Below are 26,926 nucleotides of genomic sequence, written 5' to 3'. Positions count from 1 at the left end.
TTGTATACTCCTGGCTCACCTGTCCCCATGGGTGTAGGCAAAGTATAAGAGTAGTATGAAGCAGTGTTGGTGGCTGCAAAGAGACTGATCCAAAGAGAAAGGCTCGGGGGTTTCAGCCAGGAGGAGAAGGCTTTCAGCAATGGTGTAGTTTAATTGAGGCAGACCCTTCTGCAAGAGCTCAGACATCTCTTGCTCTAGAAATAAAACTAATATGAGCAGGCAGGCAGTGATGAGGAATGTCTATGACAAAGCAGAGTGGAACAGGGGGGATGAAAGCATCTGCCTGCCCTAACTCAAGCACATTAGATTAGGGAAGCTCCCAAGGTAAGAAATATCAAGGCCAACATACCACCCCCCAGTCTGCATACAGCAAGCACACCTCTATGATTTGGCATGAATAAAGGTGTGAGACCTGATTTAATGGAGCTGGCTTTGAGGATGAAAAGACACTTCTCTTTTGAGGTTCCTAGCTCTTTGTTGATGCTGCCTGTATGGTGACCAACCACCGCCAGTGGGAAAAGTGGCTTTTGTGATGTGGAAACTTTCATCTCATTTATTTGTGACTTTCCTGTTATGGAAAGTTACAGTAGAGACAGAAAAGATTTAGAGAGTATGCCAGAGGGAAGAATTACCTCAATCTGCAGATATGGGTGACTATGTGGCAAGTAAAATTGTTTCAATCAAGCCAGGTACAGTTGTGCTAATAAATGCCACCATGTAAACAAAACCATAGGCAGATGAAACACATTCTTTCAGGTAGTATTCCTAACTCTTCAAAATGAGTGTCATCTCCTTGCTGGACCAACTTAAAAAAAAAGCTGAGGAAAAGAAATCTCTAAATAGAGTTCCCTTCCCTTCTGCTTTGTCTTTTTCTTTTTAATCATTATTTTTTCATGTATTGCCTAAATAGAGGGTGGCAGGGCCTCAAACTAAACAAAGCAACTTGTCTCTTTCCCCCAACTTGCCCTCCTGAGAAGAAGTTCTCTCCTTCTCTGTGGCAGAGTAAAGGCTCAGGCACAAGCTGCAGAGGAAGCTGGAACAGGCCTGATTCAAGGCAGGATTACTGTGGAGAAGAGCAGAAAGATACAGTGAGGAAGGCTAGAAACATCCTCTTCATACTTCTAATATCCATGCTGTCTACCAGAACCTCAGTTTACTGAATGATTACATACAAGCACCTGCCCTGTCACAAGAAGACTCCAGGAGCCAACCTGGGCTTCCAGGAAAACTGGGAGTTCCCAAAGGAGTCAGCTCACAGATGTGGCAGGTGTGTGCAGTGACATCAGTGAACGTGTTCACATACCTTGGGACAATATGAATACAGTGCGGTATTCTCACAATCATCATACCTGGTATACAAAGGGAGTCCTGTAAGGGCAGGTCCTCTAACACTGCAGAGAATGGGAGGTGTTTGAGGGTGGTTCCTGATACCTGATTCCATTTTGTAGCAATGGCATTTCCAGGGATGGACAATGAAGAATGCCAAAATGTTAACTAAAAGGGTGAGAACAGCTCTATTTCCAGGTACTTCTCTCTCCAATTACTTCCTTGCAGAATAGGACATAACCAAACATCTCTGCACTATAACATACCATCCTTGGTGCCCCACACTACTGTATTCAGAGGCCTAGATCACCCCCCACACACACCACTCACATGCACAAACATCCCCACTCTAAGTTCCACAGCAGTAACCTGGACTAGGGGTGCTGTGTATTTTGTTTACTATTTTAATGAAAGGCAGTCACAGGGAAGAGGAGGTAAAACATCTCTGCAGACCCACAGAGAGTCTCCCCAAGTGCTCCTCAACCTAGAAATCATAACCTCTGCTACAGAAGACCCTTGGCAATGTCTGCTGTTGAAGTCTTTCTCCTTCCTCCTATTTCTTATACATTATCACACCACAAGGAAGCCAGAGCTGAGATGGAACTGATGCTACTGTTACTTCTTTTCAGAACACCCACTGATTTGACTACTCCAAAGTCAGGCTGCTTTATCTCTATCTGTGCAGCTCACGACAGAGCACAGAATTCTCACACGCTGTGTAAATCCATCCACCCCCTACTCGACTGCTTCTCCTTTCTTCCACATCCAGCTTTCCCATTGTCAGTAACCATTTATATTTTGCGATACAACCACTCTTGAGTCTTTCAGCCTCCCATCTTGCCTAATCAGGTGCATTAGATAAGGCTCGATCTGCTTTCCCATCTGGCAATTTTTGACTTGCTTGCAATACACACATCACAATACCTTTGTACAGAGCAAAATCTGGCCTTCAGCTCCAGTGTCAGTTGGATGAAGGAGGAGGATGCTAGACAGAAAGCAAGACAAAAATGTTGAAGCAGCACAGAACTTGTGCAATAAGGGAAAAGAGTAGGCAGATTTCATAACCATCCCCACACATCTCCATGCAAACCCGGTGAACAGGGCAGGCCATCTCAGTAAGAACACATTTGTTAGGTTTTCTCACCCAAAGTAAACTACTCTGAGTTTGGTTTGGGGGAGAGTATCCAAGATTCATTTGTTTTCTCAGGAGGAGAAGGGAAGATTTGCCAGCTTCACATGTTTAGAATAGAGGAATTCTCTACATCACCTCTCTGATGTGCAAGAGTAAGGAACACAGGATTTCTACATAGTAAAATCCCACCAACAATTCCAGCATAATCCCTGTCTACAGGAATAGCCAATTCTGAATATTCCAGAGGAAAGGGTAAAGCTGACACAACTTACTTATCTAAAATAAAATCTGTCCCATCATCATTGCTAGACCAAATAACTTTTTCATTCTGCTGAACATGACTGCGCACTCTATTCTTACTCATATAAACATGTAATATAATCCTCCACATAATGTCTCATTAAGCTCATTGCCTCAATAATATGCAGTAGCAGCAAGTTCCATCAGTTAAGTTAAAAGCACAGAGAACATGATCCCACACTACCCCCATACCCAGCTTTTTGGAGAACTTATTCCGCATGTTTGGCACCACTGTAAAGAGGGTATTAAGCGTTGAGATGAAAACTTCCATCACTGATGGGCTGACAGACCTTTCCAGGTAGTTCTGTGGAAAGAAGAAAAGATCAGGTGCATGACACCCAATAAACACTGAAAGCAGAAGCTTTCTTCCAGCCTTCTGCCTGCCCAGAAAGTTAGATTTCTAAATCCAAACAAATGAAGTAACAGTTTTTCTACCAAAATGTCTGGCAGCAAGTACACAGGCTTACAGAGCACTTTGAAAACAACTAACACTCCCCTCTGCCAACATTATGAGCTGTGCTGCTAACTCTGCAAGACATTACACCAGACAAGAAACTTCTTCCTGATTCCAGCTGCCAATCAGTCCAGCCTTAATGCACAGCGACTAACATTACTGCCCATGTTGCCCTGGAAGTAACTGCTCTTACAGGTCAGATGGCTAATTCTCCAGTCCGGCATACAACACATGATACAGGCTTACATGCAGCTAACATGAGTCACACTTAACACCTGTGCTTCAGTGTTTTATTGAGTAGTGGCAAACACAGGCATTTAAACTCTCTACAGAGTCCAGCCCTAAACTGTTTAGAACAGAACAACTCAACTCACTCTTCTGGAAGGTCACTGGACAATTTAGTCACAGTCCATTAATTTTTACTCAAGTTCAATGGGCAAGAAACAGTACACTGACTCCAGCTTTGCCAAACTGGACACACACTACACCCTCCCTTCAGGGAGAACAGCAATGCCACTGCAGCTGCCTACCAAGAGATTGGTTAAAAAAAAAAATACAAACCAAAACATCTCCAAGCTCCCAACTGAAAGAATCCATACAGCTGAACCTGTACAAAGTACAAGCAAAATTTACTCAACATCTGAAACCACAACCAGAGTCCCATCGTTTTGACAATTCTGCTCAAAGTGTCTTAGTGACAGGTCCAATATGGAACACTACAGCACACGTGACTCTCCACAGCTGCTTTTAAAACCATGTCCCTGGCCTTGCTGAGGCACAATGCTTAGTACTGCCCTTGCTGTGTAGACTGGCCAGCTGCCTCAACACCTTCTCGAAAGAAGCGTGAAAATGAAATTGCAGACACAAAATACAGCTACTTTTCAGGACACAGACAAGTTTTGAAACAGTGGCAGAAGGGGAAACAACAGTTCAGGTACTCTTCATTTTCTGCAACATCCAGAGCTGCCATGGATTAGACAGCATGACATAGGTTATAGGGACTGCACAGTCTGAAGAAAGACACTGCCACCTACATGGAAGCTTTATGAATTTCTCCACCCTCTGAGACCATACACTCCCATTTCGGATGAACTGTATAATGCCACATTTGGCTCTGGAGAGGTGGCAAATGCCACAGCTCTTCTTGGTTTATTCTACATGCTCTCTTCCCAAAACAACACATATGCAACCCACTCAGTGCTTGAAAGCACCTTTCCAGAGGTACCCAAGGAATAGACGAAGTTCAAAAGAAACCTTACCATGACCATGGGGATGCAGAGACTGTCACAAATCCTCAACAGGAACTTAGAGAAGTTGTTCAGCGTGTCCTTGCTCTCAGAGTTGGGAGCAGTGAAAGGATTTTCCTGGGCCATGGGGTCACTCTGGAATTCCACTGCTAACCTACAAACACACAGCAGATACCAGAGAAGAGAGGAATCCTCCTCACTCTGTAAAGGAAGTCAGGAAATATGACATTTCCATCACAACTTTCATGATTAAGGACCCCACAAATACCAAATACAGGAATCTGGCAATCACAGAGTTACCTCTTGAGCGAAGCTATTCAAAGTCAGCAACATTGCACGACAGTACAAGTTGGGAAAGGAAGACCCAGCTTCTGTGAAGAAAGTATCTGCTGTGGGAATCCCTACTGTGGCAAGACTAAAGTTCTCAGCTAGGCCAGAGAGCCTGGAGCACAGTACAGAAAAACTTGTGAAAATCAGCAGGAAACCATTCAGCTGATTTAAAAACCATGACAGAACCCAAGCCCTCTAACACCACCCCAAGACACTGGGTCAGTGCAGACAGGAACATCTGCTTCTGACTGAATTATCTCAGCCAAGCCAAAAGCAAGTGATGCAAAGCAAAATAACTAAGTTGGCCAGAATTTTCTAACAACAGATCTGGATTGACGCACAAACTTATCTACAACTGTCTGCTGTGCAGCTAAGGATGACAGATAGCTCTCGTCCAGCAAAACAGGAAAAGCTGGTGCTTATAAACCCACTTTCATTAATGGGTTTACAGACATGAGCAAATCCAAGGCAGCATCTGGAGCAGATACACATTTGTTAAATGGTTAATCCCCTCTGGCAGTGAGACCACATACCCCAGGGCACAGGAATATGGTTTCACCCATACCTTCCAATAGTTCTTACACTGTCAGTAGTTTTGGCTAATTTTCAAGTAGTTCTTCAAAGGCCAAAGACATGAAATAAACTGGTAGATGCCAGTCAAATTTCTTGGGAGACACATAGAGGTGTCACAAAATTTTCATTATCAGTACATATCGCTCCTTCTGTTGTTTCACTGACAAGTGCCATGCACTGAACCGACCTGTGATATTTCAGTGGTGGGGCTGGGTAGAGGAACTCAGTTACAAGGACAGAAGGATGGATGGACATGGACACACACGCCACCCACCCACACATGCCCTGACTTTTTCTCACCTGCAAGCATTTCTGAAACTTTCCAGGGTGTTAAGCAAGAACTGGGCCTGTCTCTGAGGAACTCTGTTAAGATTTCTGTTTGCTTGGTGACTCTGAGACACTGAGAATAGGACATCATCCTGTTAAAGGACAGAAGTCTTCAAAATCTCCTGTTCACTGTCAGAAAAAATAACTTTCTTATCTGATACCAGCAGCAGGAGGAACAACAGATTTCCCTTCACTCATTTATTTCACACAGCTGTTTTTTTACTATTGTGCTTTCCACAGGAGGAGCAGAGTTAGACAGGTTCTGTGCTCTTCTAGGGAAGGCAGAGTTACAGAGCTACTAGTTCTGCACTGCCCTGTCTTTACAGTCTGCATTGCCATGATTTGGTCTAATTTGAGTTTTAAACAGTTCAGGTAATGAAGCTTCAAACCCTTCTGGGAAAATTTGATATTTTTAAAAAATTTTGTTTCTTCCCATTACTTTCCAGACAATACTGAACAGTTCCTCTCCCTGCTCAGCACCGAAATCTTAGTTCTCTACTCTGGCTCAGATTTGTAAGCAACTATCCATGTGCTAGCTCTTGTTCCCACACAGCATTCTACTGAGTTCAGCCAGGAGCCAACTGCAGCATCAGAGCTAATCATTTGCCCAAAATGGGAACCACCTGGAACTCTAAATCTACTTTTAAGCCTTAACCCATTGTGGTGGTCTTCATATACTACCAGAGGAGGGCATGGTGACACATTGGTGCCTGGCAGTTCAGAACTCCTCCTTCTCCATTTGATGCTGAGATACCTTAGTACAGGTACAATCATTTCGCCTTTCCTCCCTTTAAAGACAGCCTGGATGCCCTCACTATCTGCCTAATTTCCTTCTGGTAAAGCTCCTTATTCTGAATGGAACACCAGGCTCTGTATGTGTGTAAACAGACTGATCAACTGCCTGTTGGACAAAGAGCAGTTCTGCCTTCTCCAGGCAGAGAAGACAAACATCTGGTACCACAGAACTTGGGCCTAAAGATAGTTCATCAGGCATCTGGGACTCTGGTACTCCAGCATGATGCTCTTGCCACTACAGACGTGTGATTTAAACCTACATGTCTCTAAGCCTAGAGCACGAAGGCTCAGCCCTTGTCTTTTCACTAGTCATCTGTAATGCTCTCCTCGGAAGTGCAAAGGTCCCAGCAGCACATTACACTAACTACATATTCCAGGAACAGGAAAGAATTTGCAAGTTCAAAGAGTGGCTAACAAACAGCTCTCTTGCTAAGGGATCACAGCGCATATATGATGGTCTGAAGGCAAGCAAGACATGTTCATTGCCAAAAAAACAGACTGACCAATGCAGCTTACAAGGTGGGGGCCTGAAGAAGGGGAAGTTCAAATTACTTTGGAAGACTGGACACATAAAGAGAGCAGTGTGCTCAAGTGGTGCCCCACAAATCTTCACGAATTTAGAAAGACAACATTCACCAGCATTCATCTTCTGCTACTTCAGAGACAAAGTTTGGTAGCATCTCAAGGCATGAGGATCAAAAGAAACACCAGAGAACCCAACAACCATAGGGCAAGAGAATGAGCATATATACAACATCCACATAGTGTGCTAGAAGGGTCGTTCCTATCCTGGTTGGTCCTATCAACAAGCAACAACTTTTGACTTACTGCGTGCCTCTTACTACTCTGTGGTGGAGAAACGTCAGCACATCGCTTCAGCACTGCCTCCACCAGCTTCTGCAGCTCTTCATATGGGACTGGAGGGGAGCTCAGATGGTCCTTCCTAAACAAGTGGAGAGAAAGACAGCATGGACACTCCCTGCTGGGGACATTCCACCTGGGAAGGCAACACCAGCAGAAATAACTGCTATTCTGACAGCAATATGCCATTGCCACTTCTCTCCAGTACAGCATACAATATCTGAACGGTGCCTTCATCTGCATGTGCGCCCAAACACACCCTCACTGCATTCACTGTCTGCTCTCACTACAGTCAGAAGGCATATGACTGTCTCATGCCTGCTCTTATCTATCCAGATGGGGCACGGAGTGACAAAGCCACAGTAACCACAGTATAAGGCTGCCTGGGACACTAGGTCCTTGCTGCAGCAACTTGCTGCCTATCACAGCTTCATTGCCCTGGCAGCCTTTTGAGGTAGGTGGGAAGCTAACTCTGCTGCACCCACACCTGTCTCCGCCAGAAGTCCCACTGCAGAGCACTCATCCACATAGCCACAGGGGAGCCACAGAGACCAACATGGTATCAACTGAGGAAAAGCCTGCAAATATCTTCCTGCCTACCTCAGAAAAGCTGCCACAGCTCTCACAGCCTCCAATACCACCTCCAACACTGGGCAGTTCACTGTCTCCATCAAAAGATCAATGGCTTCTACACATACACCTCGGTTTGTGAATAATTTGATTTCCACTGGTTGCCTGCGAATAGGAAACAGAGTAAGCAAGGAGAATATTGTCAGAGTTAAGTAACTGTAGGGCTCTCTCCTCATTTCACCAAATGGACAGTTGAGCCGTGTGGTTCCAGCCATGCTTTTCAGTATTCAGAACCAGCTGCTCTCAAGGAGATAGTCTCAGACTTGAGTAGGTGGAGTGTTTGCTACAAAGAGTGAACTTCAGGAGGTCTGGAGCCCTACTATGATGAAAAAAGCCCACAGCCTGGATAACTGTGTGACTGCACCAGTGAACACTGACATGAAACACAAGAAAAACAGGCTTTGCAAAAATACATTGATCTCTCTGCCTAGGACTTTATGCTGAGGCCACCTGCTCTGGCATTTGCAGATTCATCTGGCAATTCATATTTCTGAGTAAACAAGCAAAAACCACCATCCTAGAACAAGGACAATGCCATGAGAATAGCTTCTCTCACAGTCCTATAGCACTTCTAATGCCAGATGCTGCCAGAAGGACAGGGACTTTCATGAACTTGAAAAGTAATTAGGAAAATAAACACAATCCAACTGTTTTGACAATTCTTCTTGATAGCAAGCATTTCAGTCATCTGATCACCTTGTGGCCCAACACCTCTGAGCATTCAGCATGAGAGCATGGAGGGATGACAAGCCATTATTCTCATCATTGGACAGAGCTGTGTAAATGGCAGACTGTGTTCATTTGGCTCCTGGCAAGTCAGGTACTGTCAGGAAGGCGGAGGGAAGACAGGCAGCTACATGCAGACAAGAGGCATTAACAACTGCCAGAGGACCTTGCCGAAGTAAAGCAAGAAAAGCAGCACAGCACAACAGGAGCCAGACTTGGGAGCCAAAAGTATTCCCTGTTATTCAGTTTTCACAGATATGCCTGACTAAAGCAAGCCAGGAGCACATGCTCACACGGGAGAGGAGCATGAATTTCAGTATAAATTACACTAGTAGCCCAGCTACAGGGCAAAAATTGAGCAGAGGTAGAACCACTCTTTTCAGTCACTCAGTGGGATGAAACCCAGCTTGGCAGTCACCTCACATTCGGCTGTGAGAAAAAGCTGAGGTGGACAAGGCAAGGAAAACACCTTGTGGAACTCAGGTACCAGGAGCAGCCTCTGGCCCAAGTCATGAGTGATGTGCTGAACTTCCAAATTGTTTCTACCTATACTGTAACTCTATTAATCCTCTGTATTTCCTTCCTTCAATCGCTGACCTTCTGAAGTAAAACACATCAGGAAAAAAAAAAAGTCTTCACTGACTCATGCAGGGAGGAAGGGATGGAGGAGTATTGCTGACTCATACCAGAGGTACAAACCCACTTGCAATATGGTGCACTATGATGTCTTCAGGGCCTGAGAGAAAAGTGTGAAGGACAACACTCTTGCAGTTTCCTGAAGCCTCTTGTCTTTGGGCCCCAGACTGTGCCTGACACTCTGGCTGTGCCAGGAGCGACAAGGCTCTCCAGGGATTGCTACCCACCATTCCTGACATACTGCCAAGGGGACCAGTATGTCCTGCTTGGACAACTCCACACTGTGGGTCTCACTTACACAAGAGACTCCAGCTGCAAGCAAAAACCAAGAGGAGAGGTTCCAGGATAAGACCCCTTTCTGCACTATGAGGTAGCTTTAAATAAAACATCATTTCTGAGGCAAAGCTCAGAGAAACAGAATGCGTGTGCTAGAAAATGGGAGTAATTGCACAGAGCGTACTCTTTGTTTTACAAGCACAAACGCTGTAATTAGTGTTTCCCGCATCCTGGTTTCTCTTTTTGACAGATCCCACACTGGCATCATCACACTGTTCTAGCACTGCTGCTTTTCATTCTCCTTTTTATCCTGCCACTTGCTACAAAAATGACTATGACATTTCCAAAATTCAGCTCAAGGGCTCTCTTGGGGGAACTAAGTGGCAAAAACAAGACTGTCACTCGCATGACAGGACGGGAACAAGATCATAGAGGCAAGAACAGGAAGCACAGAAGAAAAACAGGCCAGGGTATGTTATTCCTTAGTCGAAAACAAGACAAAAAGAGTGACAGAAGACATTAATATTTCAGCCTTGATTTTGGTTTTGCTGTTTGAATTTAGCTCAGATGATGATACAAGACTAGAAGCTATGGAACTTGCATGCTCTGTTTTGTCACAGAGGCACAGCTAGCAGGAGTTAGCCTGCTCACATACACCTGGACCCAGGACTCCTAAGCTTCCCTCCTGCTCTATCTACAGCTGAAAGGAGATTTCACCTCCCAGATTGACAAGGAAGCAGGAAGAGACCAATACAATGGTGGATGCGTGTGCAAAGACAACTAGCTGGGAGGTTCAGAAATAACCATCAGACCCTTCTTCACAAGGGAGATGCATTTGTTCAGCAACATCTTTCAAACATAGACTCTAGGTGTGTAGATATTTGGTCTCAGACAAAAACTTTAAAAAGCAAAAGCACCACAGCCTCCATTTTGGGGCCCCAAACTCTTACTGAAACTTACCGTTTCAGTATTTCAGTGAAGAGCAGGAGCCCTTGTTTGTGCAGCTCCACGTTGCTCAGCTGCAGGACACCATGGAGACTCCTCACCAGAGATTCAATGCCTGCACATGTTCAAGAGAAGTCACAGAGAGGGCTTTTAACACCACAAACTCCAGGATGGAAACGAAAATAATTTTAGGAAGGAAGATTTGAACAATTATTTTTCTGAGTCATTGACAGAAACAACTACCCAAAACTGCTGAGTGTTCATTCAAGCTCCCTGATAATAAGCCCCAACCTCCGCTGCTAGAGGTAAGTTCAGAAGAACAGAAACAATTTAGCCTTTCTTCCTAAATCCGCTCTTTACATGTCCACAGAAACATCTAATACTAACTTAGGTAGTGTCAGTCACAATAACTGGTTATTATAATGAATGCATGCTCACCAGGAACTCATTAGGACAGTGGCACTATAAATTCAGGCTATGTTGGATATCACAAACATGTCTGGTAGGTATTCATTTGCAGTCCTTTATCCACCCTGACTGGAAATTGTGACTGTGTGTAAAGTGTTGAAATTCAGCCAGAGGCACAAAAAATGCCCACAGTATTACTGCAGTCACTCTGTCAGAAAGGTTGATGACTCACCGTAGACCATGTGACACTTGGAGAAGAAAAGGCGCTCTTCGGTTAGGAGGAGCAGGCAGCAGTACACTGACCAGATGAGAATTTCACTGTTGCACGAGAGACATTCAAACAGGAATTCTGCAAACACACAAAAATAAGGTCACCCTGATAAAAGGCAGCCTGCTCACAGCATGGCACAGCTGCCCCTAGAACAGAGCAGAGGAAGGAGGAGGAAACACGGAAGCATAGCAACAGCCACGGGGAGAACGGTTGTTATAATGAAATGGCAGGAATGGAGAATGGCATGGATGCTTGCGGGTATGCTAGTCTTCAAAACAAGGTGACTGGAGAGCAGAGTCCTGCAGGCAGGCATCTTCCCAGCAGAAACTCAGCTGGCAGGAGCTGAATTGTGGCTCTAGCCTTTGGCACAAATGAAAAGCCACAAAGCAAGATTTACCACGGATGCAGTGATCTTTTTTTCCCCTCAGAACTTTTACATTTCCCAAAGAATTTGTAAAATGAAACCATTTCTGTCTTTTGGGATTCAAGAAAAATAATAAACCATCTCCCACAGCCACATTCTAAAGCTAAATACTAAACCAAATCCTGTGCAAACTTACAATATTTAGTGGGATAAGGTGGAACCCCAGTCAGTTTAAGCTTTTATCTAAGGTCCTGCAAGAAGGACCTGGACCTCCAGGACTTGTCCAAATTCTTGCTGTGAAAACTCCATTCTGCCTCTTGACAGCTGCTTTTATACTTTCAGTTGAAAACTTATTCTCCCATTCTATTCCTAAAATCACAGTAGCCATTTTTACTGGTATAAAATGGTTACTGCACACATTATGCCATCAGTGGATTTCATGGAGCCAGACTAAAACAAACCTCCAGAGAGTACTCTGATATTGGGAGATAAACAGTAAGATGCTACTGCATTTCTTCACCTGGAACATCCGCATGGATAAAAGCAGGAGCATATCTGCTGGGGGAGTGAACTAACACTGCAGCCAAACAGTGAGAACTTGCTGCCTGTAACATCTCATCTCTGGTCAACAAAAGCTGTTGGGCAACAAAAGTCAAAATGAGAGAGGAATTCAACTACACAGATATGAGCAGGGAACAGTTTACATTTTTAAATTTAAAACATAAATGAAGATGTCTCTTTTGGCATGTATTTCACAGATTAAACTTGCTAAGATAAGATAAAACACTGGACCAAATACACTAAAAAAATGCAAAATGAGAATCACAACAGAGAAGATTATGAGTACAAATAGCTCTGCCCCCATGCTTAGTCATGCTGGCACTACAAGTGCTGTATCAGACCTCAAGTGTGAGTGAGTAGAATCAGCTGAGGCCAGGAGTAAAATTTCCCCCCCTCCAGGATGCAGGAATGAACAATGAGGTAATCTGTGGGGGTGACCCCATTTCCCACTGCAGCGTCTATTGCTGGTGATGGCAGCAGTATACTGAAGTGCACCAGGTAAAGATTCAACACAGGCCAGCAAATTTTTTACATCTGCTGACAATTCACTACTACTTCAGCAATCACCTTTTTGAGAACAAGTGGCAGTGGGTTTTCCCCTTCTAAAAAGTCAGCCTTCTCAAACTCCTCCTCTGGCTTTGAATTATTCATAAGAATGGATACAAAATGGTCAGATTTCAGCAGCTCCTTTAGCAAGCCTGCAAAAAGGGGAGCAAGAGTGAGCACCATATTGGGCATAGCAATGATTATATTAATATAGGAGTATTTACAGCCTAAGACTTGTTGTCAAATTCCTCCCCTCTCTTGAATTCCCAACAATAGCCCTCACCTCCAGTCTAGGGAGCTTCTTCTCTGTGTCCCCAGGTACTGCCACGATCCCCATATCTTGCAAGCCCTTGTTGCTGATGCTTTCTGCTGGGTCTGATCTGCTCTCTGTTCCTTCTCAGAAATGTGCATAAGCACTGGTACGTGATCTCAGGAGCACTCTATTCTCATTGTCTTCTGTGCCCCAGTACCCATCCCTTAAAGTATTTCTTGGGAGAGCTCTTGACCTGAATGTTTCTCCAAGCTACAGTCACTGACCCAACAATAAATAGACATTTTCCCTGGAATACTTCCTAGAGAACTGGCATTTATCTTCCCCTTCTACTTTCACAGGCACTTATAGAAACAGCTGTGTTCAGGTAAAGGATATCCATACACACAAAAAAGCCCTCAGTATAAAAGTACAGAGCACTGATACATATATTGATGCAAATTAAATATCAGTGCATGTCAGTACAAATGCACCAGGGGTATTGTCTGAGCTACAAAATTCTACTTTCAAAGGAATCATCATCATCCATTTCTAGTAGCTGAGTAGATGATCTGAGGAGCAATCCAGTTCCTGCTTATCTCCTATCAGAAAAAGGAATTTCGTGGATGGTTTGCAAAGAAGCAATGTCAGAAAGGCTGAAACTGTGCTCCCCAGCAACAGTTGATATGTGCAGTTGGAAGCACAGATGCAAGAAAACGCCACTTTCACATGAGCTTTCTAACCTAAATAGCATGATGCCCCACATGTGAAGACTGTATTTGTTAGACTCCATCCCACTGTTCTACAAAACCCACCTGGCCACGCGCAGTGTTTGCATTTGGACACTTTAGGATGAATCATTAAACTGAGACAGGCCAGGCCACAGCGCAAGCTCTGAAGAAACTCTGAAGATTAGTCAGTGCTTGAGGGATTAATGAGGCTCGAGGGACAATGGAGGGCTGGAGGAGCTCAGCATCAGGTCTGGGCCATCCGATTGCCAAAGAGTAACAGAAAGGATCGGCTGCCTCATTCTAAGTCTTCCGTTGCACCTTGCAGTTTCTCCCAGCAATGCCTTACCCAAACAATTAATCTGCAGCTCCTTTGTCTGCGCATGCCCCAAGGTATTCAGGAAGATACCACAGAGCCTTTCTTCGAAGTGTGCTGAGAGCCGTTCTGTGCCAACAGGAGAGGAGTACAGTTTGCCATACAAGTAGCACACAGCAGCCTTTATAGCTTCATTTGGATACATCAAGCCCATCAGCAGATGATCCACTAAACTACCTAGTGTAAGGAACAAAAATGGCAAACATTCACACCAATGAACTGACGTTTTAAAAGCACCAACCTACTTCCCTTGAAACTTGCAAAAGCCCACTGGACAGACCAGTGTATGGGGATTAATGAATGTCGCATCGCAGTTAGGTGATGCGTTCACCACCCTCAGTTCCTCTGAGCAGAGGGACAGCAATAAAGGGCTAGAGGAGCTTGCTGTTCACCGTATGAAGATCCATCATCCCAGCTCCCACAAACAGCTAAGCTTGCTCGCCAGACCTCCAAAGGCTGGACCAAGGAAAGAAAAACTAAATCTATGTTGCCTGTGAAGCAGACCCACAAACCCCAGTTCACGGAGGCTGGTTTTGCCAGGCTGGCTAAGAGCACAACAGCAAGCCTGCTATGAAGGTACTGACCTGCAACCCAGGAGGCCTGAATGCTACCCCAGCTTCTGGACAGGCTTCTTGTGTGACCTTCATGAATTCACAGAGGGGAGTGCATGCATGCATATGTGTACTGGGCCTGTGAACACTACCCTTCAGTGGGCCACGACATGCTACTCACTGTGCTCTACCACCAGTAGATCAGCAAAGCCTGGGATGGCATCTGCCAGCTTGCCCAAGAGAGTGAATGTGGGCAGGCTGCTTCTCATGGTAGTTGCTCTGCACAGCTGTAAAGGAGACAGAGAAGAAAACGTTTCACTGGTGAGGCCACAGTCCAAAGGCAGAAATGCACCCAAACCAACAAGTTCTCGGTAATGCACAGTCCTTCAGAATAGGATCTTTTCCTAAACTGGGTCCTCTTCACCATTTAGGATAAACCACAGGAAAACCCTGAACACACCACTAAGTTTCCAAAACGTCTTTTAATTAATTGAAGAAATCTCTTGCTTGTAATTCCTTTTCCTGTCTCTCCCCTCCAGCTGTTACATGAGCAGATGAACCAGCTGAATTTCTCCCCACTTTCACTACTTCCCAATTTTTTGTACCCCATCACAAACTTAGGAATGAAGAAAGAAGAGTCCATGGCATGGGTTTGGAAAGCTCCTCATATCACTGAAACAGTAAGGTAGGAAAAGAAGAATCTGAGGAAGCCACACAGCTTCACAAGAGCATCATGAAGCCGTATAGCTGCAAGGCATCATAGGAACAACAGGAAAACTCCAGGGTAGACACCAACACTGCCAAAATCACAGCAGGGGAGCTGGCACTAGGACATCCCACTGCAGCAGAGGCTGCATCCCAGTGCACTAGCTGCAGTTGTGCAGGGCCACTCATTCCCACCTCCTCAACATCTGAAAGATTGAAAGGAAAGGCAGAGAATACATCTTCACTGACCTCTTTTTGGCTTTCATCCAAAATGCAGAGTAAGTACTGCTCTGACTTGAGCTCCACTACAAGCCGCACCAGAACTAGGCACAAGAAACAGGATCAGTAATTCACACCCAAGAGCACTCACAATCCATCTTCCACAGGCCTTTAGCAGACCAGTGAGCAAAGAGTTTAGAAATTAAATGAGCACAGAAGTGCTGAGAGAGCAGAGTAACAGCATTCCCAGCACTATTACTTCTGATAGCCCAGCCAAGCTCTGTGCAGCAACATTAGCGCAGTCCTGTTCTAGCTGCACTACAAACCATGCATGGAAATGAATTGCAAGCAAACTGAGCATCAGGACACCAGTAAACATAAGGAACCAGGAAGGGAAGGAAACAAAGCCCTATCTTAAAAGCATAAAAATTTCTGATAATTAAATAGAGCAGCTTTCTAGAGTCGGAAAATTGGCCTTTAAAAACTTATCTTTCCAGAGATGATATCAGAATGGAAATTGCTGAGTATCCTTAGATGCAGACTGAGAGCTTCTCCTCCAACTGCTACTGTGTGTGAGCTAACAGTGTAGTCTATCAGCCAGTCCTTCCCACTGCAGTTATCCCATATAACTTGACAGAAATCAAGGTCCCCACCACCTTTGTGGCACTATTCACCTCCTCGGACCCAAGCAAGGGCTGTTATGCTTGGTTCAGTGCAACTTTATGAACTCTGTCTGCTCTGTCCTAATAAGAGCAATCAATGAGAAACCATGTTTAGCAGGCACTGGCTACACACCACCTGGTGCTTCCCTAACAATATCTCAAGGGAGTTGCCTGATGCTGGCAGCCTGTCGTTGCCTCCATACACATACCAGTGGACCAGTTTCAGAAAGAACAGTTCCTCTTTCTGTATTTTTAGAACCTGTGCACCTGAATGTTCAGCAGATAAAATTTTGACAATAGCCCCCTTACTGAGACACTGTGCTGAACATTGTTCCATAGGATTTGGTAAGGCTGTCTTGGATGTATCTTGCTGTCATGGCATGACTCATTTGAAAAACACACTCTTTTGATTTGTATTGTAGGAAAGCATCATAAAAAAAATACCAGAGACTTTTAGGTTCATCATCTCTTGGTGTATCCAGGGCAACACTGGAGGTTTATCTAGCAGACCTACTTTAGCTACAGAGCTATGCATCTCAGCAGAGGTATATCTTGGGACAGGTGATTTGTAGATGGTTTAATGGCCCTTTCTTGCCCGGCACTCTCAGAATCTCTAAAAACTTTCAAGAGTTAAGTAACACTAAGTTAAAATTCATCTGTTTGAGAGCATCCACTCCTCAACAGACTGGTAACATGACAGAAAGAATTCTTCACCTTTTCGACACCATTTCAAGCAAGTGCCTGAAAACTGAACCCCCTCTGAAAGAAAGTGGTCATACCTCCTTTCATCTTTCATAGCTGTACAGGAGGAAATCATTGCATTGCTAATATCAATAGACTCAGCAGAGATGCCCAAGGTTAACTGGACTGCAGAGATTCCTTTGTCAGACCTGCAGGTGTTCCTTCAGATTTCAAATTAAGGACTGCTCCTAAAGAGGAACCTGCAGCCTGTGCAGGTAAATCCCAAATACTCTCTGTCCGGAGGAGAAAGCAGTAGATCCCAGAGCTCATTGAGCCTACAGGAAGATTTCCACTTGCTTTGAGACTTCAGTCAGGTCCAAAGATGCCAAAAATGAGACACTGTTTACAACTGTTCTGCATCTGACACTAAATTCATGGCACACACAGAACCTGTGAGAAAAATGCTAAATACTTAAATCTGCACACACTCTCCTGCCCCCAAATATTGGAACAGCCTGCTCACCACTCTTCCATTGATAGAAAATAGATGCTCTTCCCAATTCAAGCTGTGCAGAAGCTGAGCATCTCACTGTAGTTATCAGAAAAGTCAGAGCCTTCCCTCACTGTCAGTAATTGAGACGTGGCATCTGCCTCACCTTCCACAAGTAGGTCCAGGGCATTGCTGTCTTCCACAGTATGCAACATCCCTAAAAGATAAACCACAATCAGTCATGGAACTCATTCCTGTTTATGATCATCAGTGCTGTAATGCCTTCTTGTAAAAGGAGCTGCAAATTTTTTTCAGAACTGGTTTCTTTTCCCCACTTCACATGACACCTGTCTAACTTTGTCAGAGGAACGTGTATACTCTCAGGGAGTATCACAAAAGGCACCTCCATAAGCAGGACACAGAGACATGAAGGCATTCTGTTCTCTTGCAAATTTTTTTATGTACTTTACAGTTGAAGTCAATGGCTCCACCTATGTAAATAAATATGTAACTGCTACCATCACTGCATGTAGCCTGTAGTATCCATCTGAAACAACATTCCAGATTGACAGCCCAGCTGTCAGTTATCCTTTCTATCTTCCATTCGTATCAATTACCATGAACAGTCTTCTCCCTCCACAATCCCCTGAAAATCCCAAATGTGAATATCAGGTTTAAAGCATATGGAAACTATTCCAATGTTAAATTGAACCTGAAGGCACCACTTCACAAGTCATTTGTACAACAAGAGCATAAGATTGTATATATTAAAATAAGCCACCGTCTCACACTACTACATCACAGTGAGAAACTATCTCCCAGTTCCTTCCAACTTCAGGTACCTACAGCAACAGGCATCTGGTTCAAACCCCCACTTTTGCCACACCAAACGACTTGTTTCAACATATCCAATCAAATTATCTCCCCTCCAGAGACTCCGTGACCTCTCAGAAATTTGACCAACTAAAGCAATGTTATGACATTGTAGGTGAAGAAATTACTTATTTCCTGCCTCATCTGCTCAACCCTCAGTAACTTCCTTACCCTTTGGAAAATACTTGCATACAGCATTAGTGAACATTGCAATATTAGCTATAAGAAATTCAGACTTACCTGAAATTCACCATCTTCTCATATGTAACACTTCACACTACACCTTTGTTCTCTTAACCCTCTTTCTTCTGCCTGTGCTTATCCCAATATTCTCTCTCCAAAAAATGAATGTATTTTCTTCAATTTACTATTAATACTTCCTCCACAGCATTGCTCAGATCTTTGGGGTTCCCTCTTACACTCTTTCACCATATGATCCTTGGTTCATTCAAGATCTATCCAAAATGTGCATGTCATTGTAGACCCAAGTTTAGACTGGGGTTGCAACTGCTCTAGGAGCTACATCAAGTACAGTAAAATCCCAAAGCTGGCCCCAAACCATCCAATTGTAAAGCTTCTCAAAGAGAGAGAGAATTACTATTTAAAAGCAGACAAGAGCATTGAAATCCAAGCACAGCTTCCCTGTCTTCTCAGGTATTTGGTGTTATGGTCATAAACTGTAGGACTGAACTGGCCATAAGCACCACTCCCTCCACATCTGTATAGGATTATGTGGGCAGGCAGTGAACCATAAAAATTTGCGCAATTAAGCGAACTAAACCTGCACAAGCATGTGTTTCTAACAAAACTGCTTCCAAAACATGCACAATGCTCTTCGTGCTGGGAAATCAACTGGGAAAACACTGTTCGAATTATTCAGTGTATTAAGGCAGGGGAAGGGGCTTGTAAGTCACTTTTCCCCCAAAGAATGAGAATTGTCTGTGATGTGCAAATGAGATCATGGAATTAAAGGAATCCAGTATATTTGCTCTTTGAAGGCAGTCATATTCATACCCCCCATCTTTCTCCTCCTGCCTTACTGTTCCCTCATTTAGACCATTATTTCTTCTCCATCAAGATTTTAGACCTTGCAAAAACCTTTCCCACAGCACCGCTATGCAAACAGAAACCAGTAAGAGATGTTCACGATTGCAGAGACTGTTACTGGAGAGGCACTTTCTGACATCCTGCTGAACACTATTCTCCTGTGAGGCTGACCCACCAGAAAAAAAACAGGTATTATGGCTACAAGGATTTCTACAAATGTAAATTGATTATGTGAAAAAAACACTACGTAGATTTGTATTTTGCACATTTGATATTAAATCCTGTAACACCTTTTTAAGCTCACACTTTCATTTCTGTGTGTAACTTCACATAATGCTGCAGTTCAATAAGATGAGAAAGCACCAAGGCACACCACCACAATGGAAGGCATTCAGGGAAGAGACATATGGCAGGCACTCCCCGTTCTCCAGACAGACTTTACAGGATACATCCGGAAAACTCTAAGAGCTTTATGAACATGACAGTCCTGTTCCTTGGGTAATAAGGAACTTAATTAACCTATTCTAAATCAGATGACAGGCAGTCTTGCACAGGAAGAATTACATACCTAACAGAATTGTGGAAGTATGAAATTAGGTACCTCGGTATTTTTTTGTAGGTTTTTTTTTTCTTCAAATGTGGAGAAGCTCCCACATACACACTTATTCAAAAAAGGTAACTGCCTTCTCCCTGCTGCTGCACTAGGCCGCAGCAGAGCCCTTACCCAAGAGAGTTCCTATCAAATGCATGCAGACCCTCTCGTCCGGTGCCAGCAGCTGGACAACTGGCAGCGCCTGCCAGGCCAGGGCATCGTGGAGGCGGGAGAGGACATGCTTCTTGCGCACCAGCTACAGAGCAGAAACAACAACCCGTCAGCCCTTAGGGCCCTGTCACCCCAGCGCTCCCACCGCCCCGGGGGGGAAAGAGTGAAACCCGGCCCAAAAGCCGAGCGCCAGGGCGGCACACCGGGCCAAGCGCCGTGCTGCACCTGGCCAACCCCCAGCCCCAAATTCCGCGCAGGACAGGGGGCAGCCGGGGTGCTGGCTGCTGAGGGGTGCCGGCGGCAGAAGCCAGCTCTCTCTGGGAAGGGGAGGGGGCGGCAGAAGCCAGCTCTCTCTGGGAAGGGGAGGGGGCGGCAGAAGCCAGCTCTCTCTGGGAAGGGGAGGGGGCGGCAGAAGCCAGCTCTCTCTGGGAAGGGGAGAGGGCGGCAGAAGCCAGCTCTCTCTGGGAAGGGGAGAGGGCGGCAGAAGCCAGCTCTCTCTGGGAAGGGGAGAGGGCGGCAGAAGCCAGCTCTCTCTGGGAAGGGCAGGGGGCGGCAGAAGCCAGCTCTCTCTGGGAAGGGCAGGGGGCGGCAGAAGCCAGCTCTCTCTGGGAAGGGGAGGGGGCGGCAGAAGCCAGCTCTCTCTGGGAAGGGCAGGGGGCGGCAGAAGCCAGCTCTCTCTGGGAAGGGCAGGGGGCGGCGGGGCCAGCGCTGCCCACCGAGGCGCTGCCGTCACCCAGGGTCTCTACAGCGCAGGCGAGGCAGAGCGGCGGGCGGAGCGGCAGGTCCCAGCGCAGCCCGTGCGCTGCACAGGCCTCCGCGCACTCCGCCGCCATCACGCCGCCGCGCCCTGCGCATGCGCGGGGCCTCGCTCCTACGTGCCTGCCCCCCACCGCGGGAGCCGCCGCCGCCGCCGGCGACTGCTGTCCCCCCGCAGGGCTCCGCGCTCTTACAGGGCCCTTTTGGGGGTCACCCGCATCGCCCGGCCGTGCCGGAACGATGCTCCTCCTGAAGTGCAGCGCCGCGTGAGCGCCCCGGGGGCGGCTCGGCGGGGGCAAGATAAACAAGGAGGAGGGATTCCTCATTGTGGGTTTCAGCGTGCACTGCTGCAGGGCCCGTGCTCAGCTGGCGCTTTATGAAGCCCCGCTGTGCGCTGGAGAAAGGCCTGTGCTGCCACCCTCACTACTGCAGATGAGGAACAGAGGCACAGCGATGATACAGTATACTTCATATTTACTAAATTTCATGGTTAGTGATTATAGGCTGGTCACGAGTGGTGTCCCCCAGGTCTGGGGTTTGGGGCCACTCCTGTTTAACATCTTTATTGATGATCTGGACGAGGGGATCAAGTGCACCCTCAGTCAGTTTGCAGATGACACCCAGTTGGGTGGGAGTGTTGATCTGCTCGAGGGTAGAGAGGCTCTGCAGAGAGACCTGGACAGGCTGGAGCCATGGGCTGAGGCCAACTGGAGGAGTTTCAATAAGGCCAAATGCCGGGGGCCGCCCTTGGGCCACAACAACCCCCAGCAGCGCTACAGGCTTGGGGAGGAGTGGCTGGAGAGCTGCCAGTCAGAGAGGGACCTGGGTGTGTTGACTGACAGCTGGCTGAACAGGAGCCAGCAGTGTGCCCAGGTGGCCAAGAAGGCCAATGGCATCCTGGCTTGTATCAGGATTAGTGTGGCCAGCAGGGACAGGGAAGGGATCTTGCCCCTGTACTTGGCACTGGTGAGGCCGCACCTCGATGACTGTGTTGTTTTGGGCCCCTCACTACAAAAAGGACATCGAATTGAACTCAAGCGTGTCCAGAGAAGGGCTACAAAGCTGGTCAGGGGTCTGGAACACATGTCCTATGAGGATCGGCTGAGGGAACTGGGGGTGTTTAGTCTGGAGAAGAGGAGGCTGAGGGGAGGCCTTATCACCCTCTACAACTACCTGAAAGGAAGCTGCAGAGAGCTGGGGATGAGCCTCTTTAGCCTAGTAGAAAGTGACAGGACAAGAGGGAATGGCCTCAAGTTGCGCCAGGGAAAGTTTAGGCTGGATATTAGGAAGTATTTCTTTACAGAACAGGTTGTTAGGCGTTGGAATGGGCTGCCAAGGGAGGTGGTGGAGTCCCCATTCCTGGAGGTGTTCCAAGAGTAGGGTCGATTTGGAGCTTAAGGGTATGCTGTAGGTGGGAACTGTGCTAGGTGAACGGTTGGACTAGATGATCTCCAGGGTCCTTTCCAACCTAGATGATTCTGTGTGATTCTGTGTATGCTAGTCAATAGTTACTACTCACCTGGGATAATTGTAGTATTGGCCAGGTGAGACATTAAAATTTCTGAAGAATAGGCTTTGTTCTCCATACCTTAGGAAATCACTAGAACATCCTGGACCACAAAGACTGTATAGAATTGTGTTGAGAATGCGTTGACAGCCTGACAAAGTGATTAATCGATCAGTTACCTTAGCAATGAAACTAACTTTTGAGTGTCGTGAAAGTGAACTACCTTTATTATACCACTAAAAAACACACTCACAGGTCAAAAAGATCCCTGCCCAGGGTAAGACCCTTCCCCTGAGAACGTATTATTAGAAGCATTAGGTAAGCCGTATTATAATTGCACGTTAATTACTAACCAATCAGTACCTAATAGGCATATTATGGAAAAGTACTAACTTCTGATTTCTGTGTACAAAAGGAGCATGAAAACCTGCTGTTGGTGTGCTTGATTTGCGGAAAAGCCCACCGAGCACCGAGGCCTGCCTGAATAAATACCGTATCTCTCCTGGGCGTGTAAGATCGGGTTATTGCACGCCGGGCACGAAACCGCCCTCTGGGCGACAGCCGCCGCGCCGCCCACCCGCGGGCTCTGCCACGCCGCGCCGGCCCCGCGCCGGCCCCGCCCCGCCCCCTCACTTCCGGCGGCGACGCAGCGCGCCGGCGCGCGCCCGCCTCCTCCCCCTCCGCGCTGTCGGGCCGAGAGGAGCCGCCGGGCCGCGCCGCGCCGCCAGCCCAGGCCGCGGACATGGTGAGTGGGGCTGGGCCCCGGCCCCCCCCCGCCTCCTCCGCAGGGGGGGCCGCGCCGGGGCAGCCCTGGGGCGAGGGGCCGCTGCCTCCCCGGCGGCTGCGGGGCGAGGAGTACGTGGATACCGGGTGGGATTGCGGGTGTGCTGCCCGGCGCGCCGCCCCGGAGGGAGGGCTCCCGGGGGGCTGGCGGTCCCGGGGGCGCCTCGTGGCGGGGGGACTCGGCATTCGGGTCCGGCACTTTGTCCCCGGCCCCGCTGTGCGCCCCTCTCCCAGCCCGGCGGGCGGGAGCATGCGCTCGGCTGGCGGGAGAGCGGCCGGGGCCGGGCCGTAGCGGCGTGTGGGGACGGGCGGCGGAGCATCGCGGCGTGGGGTCACCCCTGGTCGGCGCTGGGAGCGCCTGCCTTGGCTGCAGCGAGGGGAGCTGAAGGAGTTGCAGTTGTGCCGATGCCGGGCGTTAATGCCGCTTGTTGCTTCGTTGCTCTTCCACTACGCCATTGATGTTAACATCTGATACGTGTTCTTCTCGGGATTTCTTTAAAATTCGTGTTTGAGCTTGTCAATTTGTGCACTGAAATGCTTCATTTTATGTAGCAAGTACCTGAAGGCTGCCCTGTAAGTTCACTGCTGCTAGTTTATGGGATGTAAATTTGCCGCCTGCGTGAGTAGGAGCTGCTCTACTTTGAATACGAGAAGAAACCCTCTTTAAAAATAAAATGCAGTGGGATTTCTAGTGTATGTGCAGAGCGGATGAGAATGGGGAGGTGACTCCAGCAGTCAATATATGTGAATGTGATGCCTACATAGTGTTGTTGAGAACAAAACCCCCTTTGCTCCTGTTGTAATGCTATTTACTTTTACCTTTCTTTAGAGTGAGGCAGAAGTGAATCCCAAAGCTTACCCCCTGGCTGATGCACAGCTCACCAAAACGCTATTGGACCTAGTGCAGCAATCCTGCAACTATAAGCAGCTACGCAAGGGAGCCAATGAAGGTGAGACCTGTCTGTTGCAAAGTATGCTAGAAATCACAGCAAAGATTTTGTGAGAAGCTGTGGGTCTCCAGCTGTGGACTTATAACTTTATGTAGATCTGGCTATTGCAGGTGTCTGCTTCCTTCTCCTCTTAGCTTGTTTAAGCAATATTCAGGGGCAGAAATAACCTGTAATATTTTCAGCCTTTATATGCAGTTCTGGTAGATGCCCAGACTGTGTTCCTGGTGCATGTCCTGTCATCATGTGTATTTTAATGGTGTGGCACTGGGATTACAACATGCCTAGCCAGTCATAAAAAGATTTGGGTTTGACTGACCTCTGGAAGTCTCTAGTGCAGACTGCTCAGAGAGTGGCTCCCTTCACAGTTGGATCAGGTTGCCTGGGGCTTTGCCTAGTCAAACTTGTAAAAAACCCAGTTCATTAGGATAGAAACTCCATAATCTCTCAGGACCCATGTCCCTCTCATAAAGGGGGGGGGGGGGCGTGTGTGGAATATAATTCCAGCATGTCCCCAGAATCTCCTTGAGGCAACAGTCGCAGTCTGCAACTTGTCCTTTTTCCTGTGCACTCACGAGGACAGTCTGGCTCCGTTTTCTTTGCATTCCCCTTGAAGTAGTAGAAGACAGCAGCTGCATCCCCCCTCACTCTCCTCTTCAGCCCTCTCTTCTCTAGGCCAAACAAAACCAGTCTCCCCTCATCCGTGGTGTGCCTGCCCCAGCCCCCTACCCGCCAGCAGCCCTGGGCAGGCCTTGCTCCCTTGTGTCCCCCTCTGCTGTGCTCAAGGGCAAAGCTGGGCACAGTATCCCAGCTGCAACTCTGTGAATAAACCCCTCCCTGGCCCTATACCTGTGATTTTTCCATTGGCCTGTCCTTGTGCCACCACTAGATCTCCCTTCTTGTTCATGCCGATTTTAACATCTCCTAAAGTTGTCATTCACTAGAAAGACCTAGACTTACTCCTGAGTTTATTTTACAGCCACCAAAACACTGAACCGAGGGATAGCAGAGTTCATTGTGATGGCAGCAGATGCGGAGCCCTTGGAGATCATCCTGCACCTCCCTCTTCTCTGCGAGGACAAGAATGTACCGTATGTGTTTGTGCGCTCCAAGCAAGCCCTGGGCCGGGCTTGTGGTGTTTCCCGGCCTGTCATCGCCTGCTCCATCACCATCAAGGAGGGATCACAGCTAAAGCCTCAGATCCAGTCTGTCCAGCAAGCTATAGAAAGACTGTTGGTCTAAATGCCCATGAGTTCAAGTGTGCATGGAATAGGAAAGTTGAAGTTGGGGGAATTAATACCTAGGTTCAGTTGAGATTATAGTTTTTTATATCAGTGTTTCATTTCAAAACACCACATTTCTGTTTAATAATGGCTTAATTCTTGGTGTTTCTGCCTCTCCTCCCCCTTCTTTTCTATTACTCCACTCCCAACACATTCATTCTCACTGTATTACTTCTTGAAATGTGATTGTACAACTGTGTTTCTTGTTTGATGCTTAAAAGAAAGAAAACAAAAATCCCCCCCTTATCTCCATATTTGCCTGCTCAGGCTTTTTTTAACCCACTCAGGAGCTTCCTCTGCATTGTAGTACTTCTGCTGAGCTTCAGCCTCTAACAGGTGTCAGTAACTGTGTTTATGAATGGTTTAGTCTACTGAAGACAAGGCGTGTCGTTTCTCCGCACAGTGTGTGCATGCTGACTGCTGGAATTACTGCTTTAAGTGATGAAGCAGCGTAGACCATGCATAAGGCAGGCAACAGCTACTGTGTGGAAGTGAAGTCAAGATCAGTACACATAGAACAACGCTTTCCTTGAAACCAGACAAGACTAAGAGGTGTACAGGGAGCACAAATCTTATGGTAGTGCACAAGGGGAAATCTCTTACCTCTCTTACTTTTAAATACTGACTTTGTAAGAAAAATAAAATTGCTGACAAAGCTAAACATAATTGTCATTCCCTTGGGGAAGCATTTGCAACTAACAGAAGTGTTCCTACTTGCAAAGCTAAACTGCTCAGAGATTGCCTAAAGGCTGTGGCAGTGTAGTAAGTAGTTCATACTCCTGTGTTCTTTGTGTGGACTATTAATGAGCTTGGGCTTCCTGTGGTATTTAACTCCAAAACAGGGTAGAGAACAGCCTGCTGTGGCTGACAAGAACCCTACATATCTCATGCTTTTAGGGAAGCTGCTGTACTGTAGTCATCTGATTGAAGATGAACTTTTTACGTCATAGCCAAGACAACAGAGAGCAAGTAATTTTTTCATATAAATCAACCTGTGTCTCAAGAAGAGAATGCTAGATGATCTCATGTTCTGGAAAAGTGTGATGCACCACCAGCATTCTGGATTAGTGGTGGTTTTGTGGAGCTAGCTTCAGTTAAATGCATATTCTTTAACAACTCCACTTACTGCTCTGAGCAGAGGAGTCTAAACCACTGTATTGGAATGAGTCATGTCAAACCTGTCTTATGTTGCAGGATGCCAAAGCAAAGCTACTGTGGAAAGACCAACAGGTACAATACCAGAAGGGAAAATAAGTTCTGTAATGTTTTCACATAGGCACTAACTTCATACATTTATTAAGTACATCCCAAGCAGATGAAATCAGTTCATGAAAGACTGAAGACAAATTATGTCTATATTTTTGTAAATGGCTGATAACAGTAGTATCCTTGCTGAGGTGAACTTAATACAAAAACTTGAGAGTCATTTGCATGAGGTTTAGAAAGGCTGCTGTTCCCTTCTACTGATGCTGACTGTTGAGCTAGTTGTGTTTAAAACCACAGCTTTGTAAAAGATTTGCCCTGTTCCATGCCAAGACAGCTAATGTAAGACAAAGCACATAAGGAGCAGAAATAAAGGATTCTTGAGCAAGCAAAA

At 46.5% G+C, this 26,926-nt stretch overlaps 2 protein-coding genes across 2 annotated transcripts in view; one reads left to right on the top strand and one right to left on the bottom strand.

The window, feature by feature from the left end:
- MEI1 (meiotic double-stranded break formation protein 1) overlaps positions 1 to 20,886 on the bottom strand; it is a 39,249-nt gene extending 18,363 nt beyond the window's left edge. The window contains exons 1-18 of the mRNA XM_074901173.1: positions 20,770 to 20,886; positions 20,015 to 20,138; positions 17,537 to 17,587; positions 15,568 to 15,641; positions 14,795 to 14,900; positions 14,036 to 14,239; positions 12,730 to 12,860; positions 12,122 to 12,236; positions 11,199 to 11,315; positions 10,574 to 10,673; positions 7,946 to 8,080; positions 7,313 to 7,427; positions 5,663 to 5,781; positions 4,472 to 4,613; positions 2,951 to 3,062; positions 2,251 to 2,311; positions 966 to 1,063; positions 20 to 194 (exon numbers count right to left, since the gene is read on the bottom strand). Of these exons, the coding sequence (XP_074757274.1) occupies positions 20 to 194; positions 966 to 1,063; positions 2,251 to 2,311; positions 2,951 to 3,062; positions 4,472 to 4,613; positions 5,663 to 5,781; positions 7,313 to 7,427; positions 7,946 to 8,080; positions 10,574 to 10,673; positions 11,199 to 11,315; positions 12,122 to 12,236; positions 12,730 to 12,860; positions 14,036 to 14,239; positions 14,795 to 14,900; positions 15,568 to 15,641; positions 17,537 to 17,587; positions 20,015 to 20,138; positions 20,770 to 20,886 (2,096 nt within the window). The remainder of the gene's footprint in view (positions 1 to 19; positions 195 to 965; positions 1,064 to 2,250; positions 2,312 to 2,950; positions 3,063 to 4,471; positions 4,614 to 5,662; positions 5,782 to 7,312; positions 7,428 to 7,945; positions 8,081 to 10,573; positions 10,674 to 11,198; positions 11,316 to 12,121; positions 12,237 to 12,729; positions 12,861 to 14,035; positions 14,240 to 14,794; positions 14,901 to 15,567; positions 15,642 to 17,536; positions 17,588 to 20,014; positions 20,139 to 20,769) is intronic.
- Positions 20,887 to 22,950: 2,064 nt separating this feature from the next.
- Positions 22,951 to 26,926, top strand: SNU13 (small nuclear ribonucleoprotein 13). Its single transcript, XM_074901381.1, has 3 exons — positions 22,951 to 23,061; positions 23,929 to 24,049; positions 25,026 to 26,926. Exons 1-3 carry the CDS (start codon positions 23,059 to 23,061, stop codon positions 25,286 to 25,288), a joined length of 387 nt encoding a protein of 128 aa, XP_074757482.1. The 5' UTR covers positions 22,951 to 23,058; the 3' UTR covers positions 25,289 to 26,926.

Source organism: Athene noctua, chromosome 3 (genome assembly GCF_965140245.1).
Source record: "Athene noctua chromosome 3, bAthNoc1.hap1.1, whole genome shotgun sequence".
NCBI lineage: Eukaryota > Metazoa > Chordata > Aves > Strigiformes > Strigidae > Athene > Athene noctua.
This window is presented reverse-complemented; position numbering and strand designations above follow the sequence as displayed.

Excerpts from the sequence above, each read along its gene's own strand:
- SNU13 (XM_074901381.1), top strand. Across the intron at positions 24,050-25,025 it reads ACGCAAGGGAGCCAATGAAG|CCACCAAAACACTGAACCGA; the intron begins GTGAGACCTGTC and ends TTTATTTTACAG.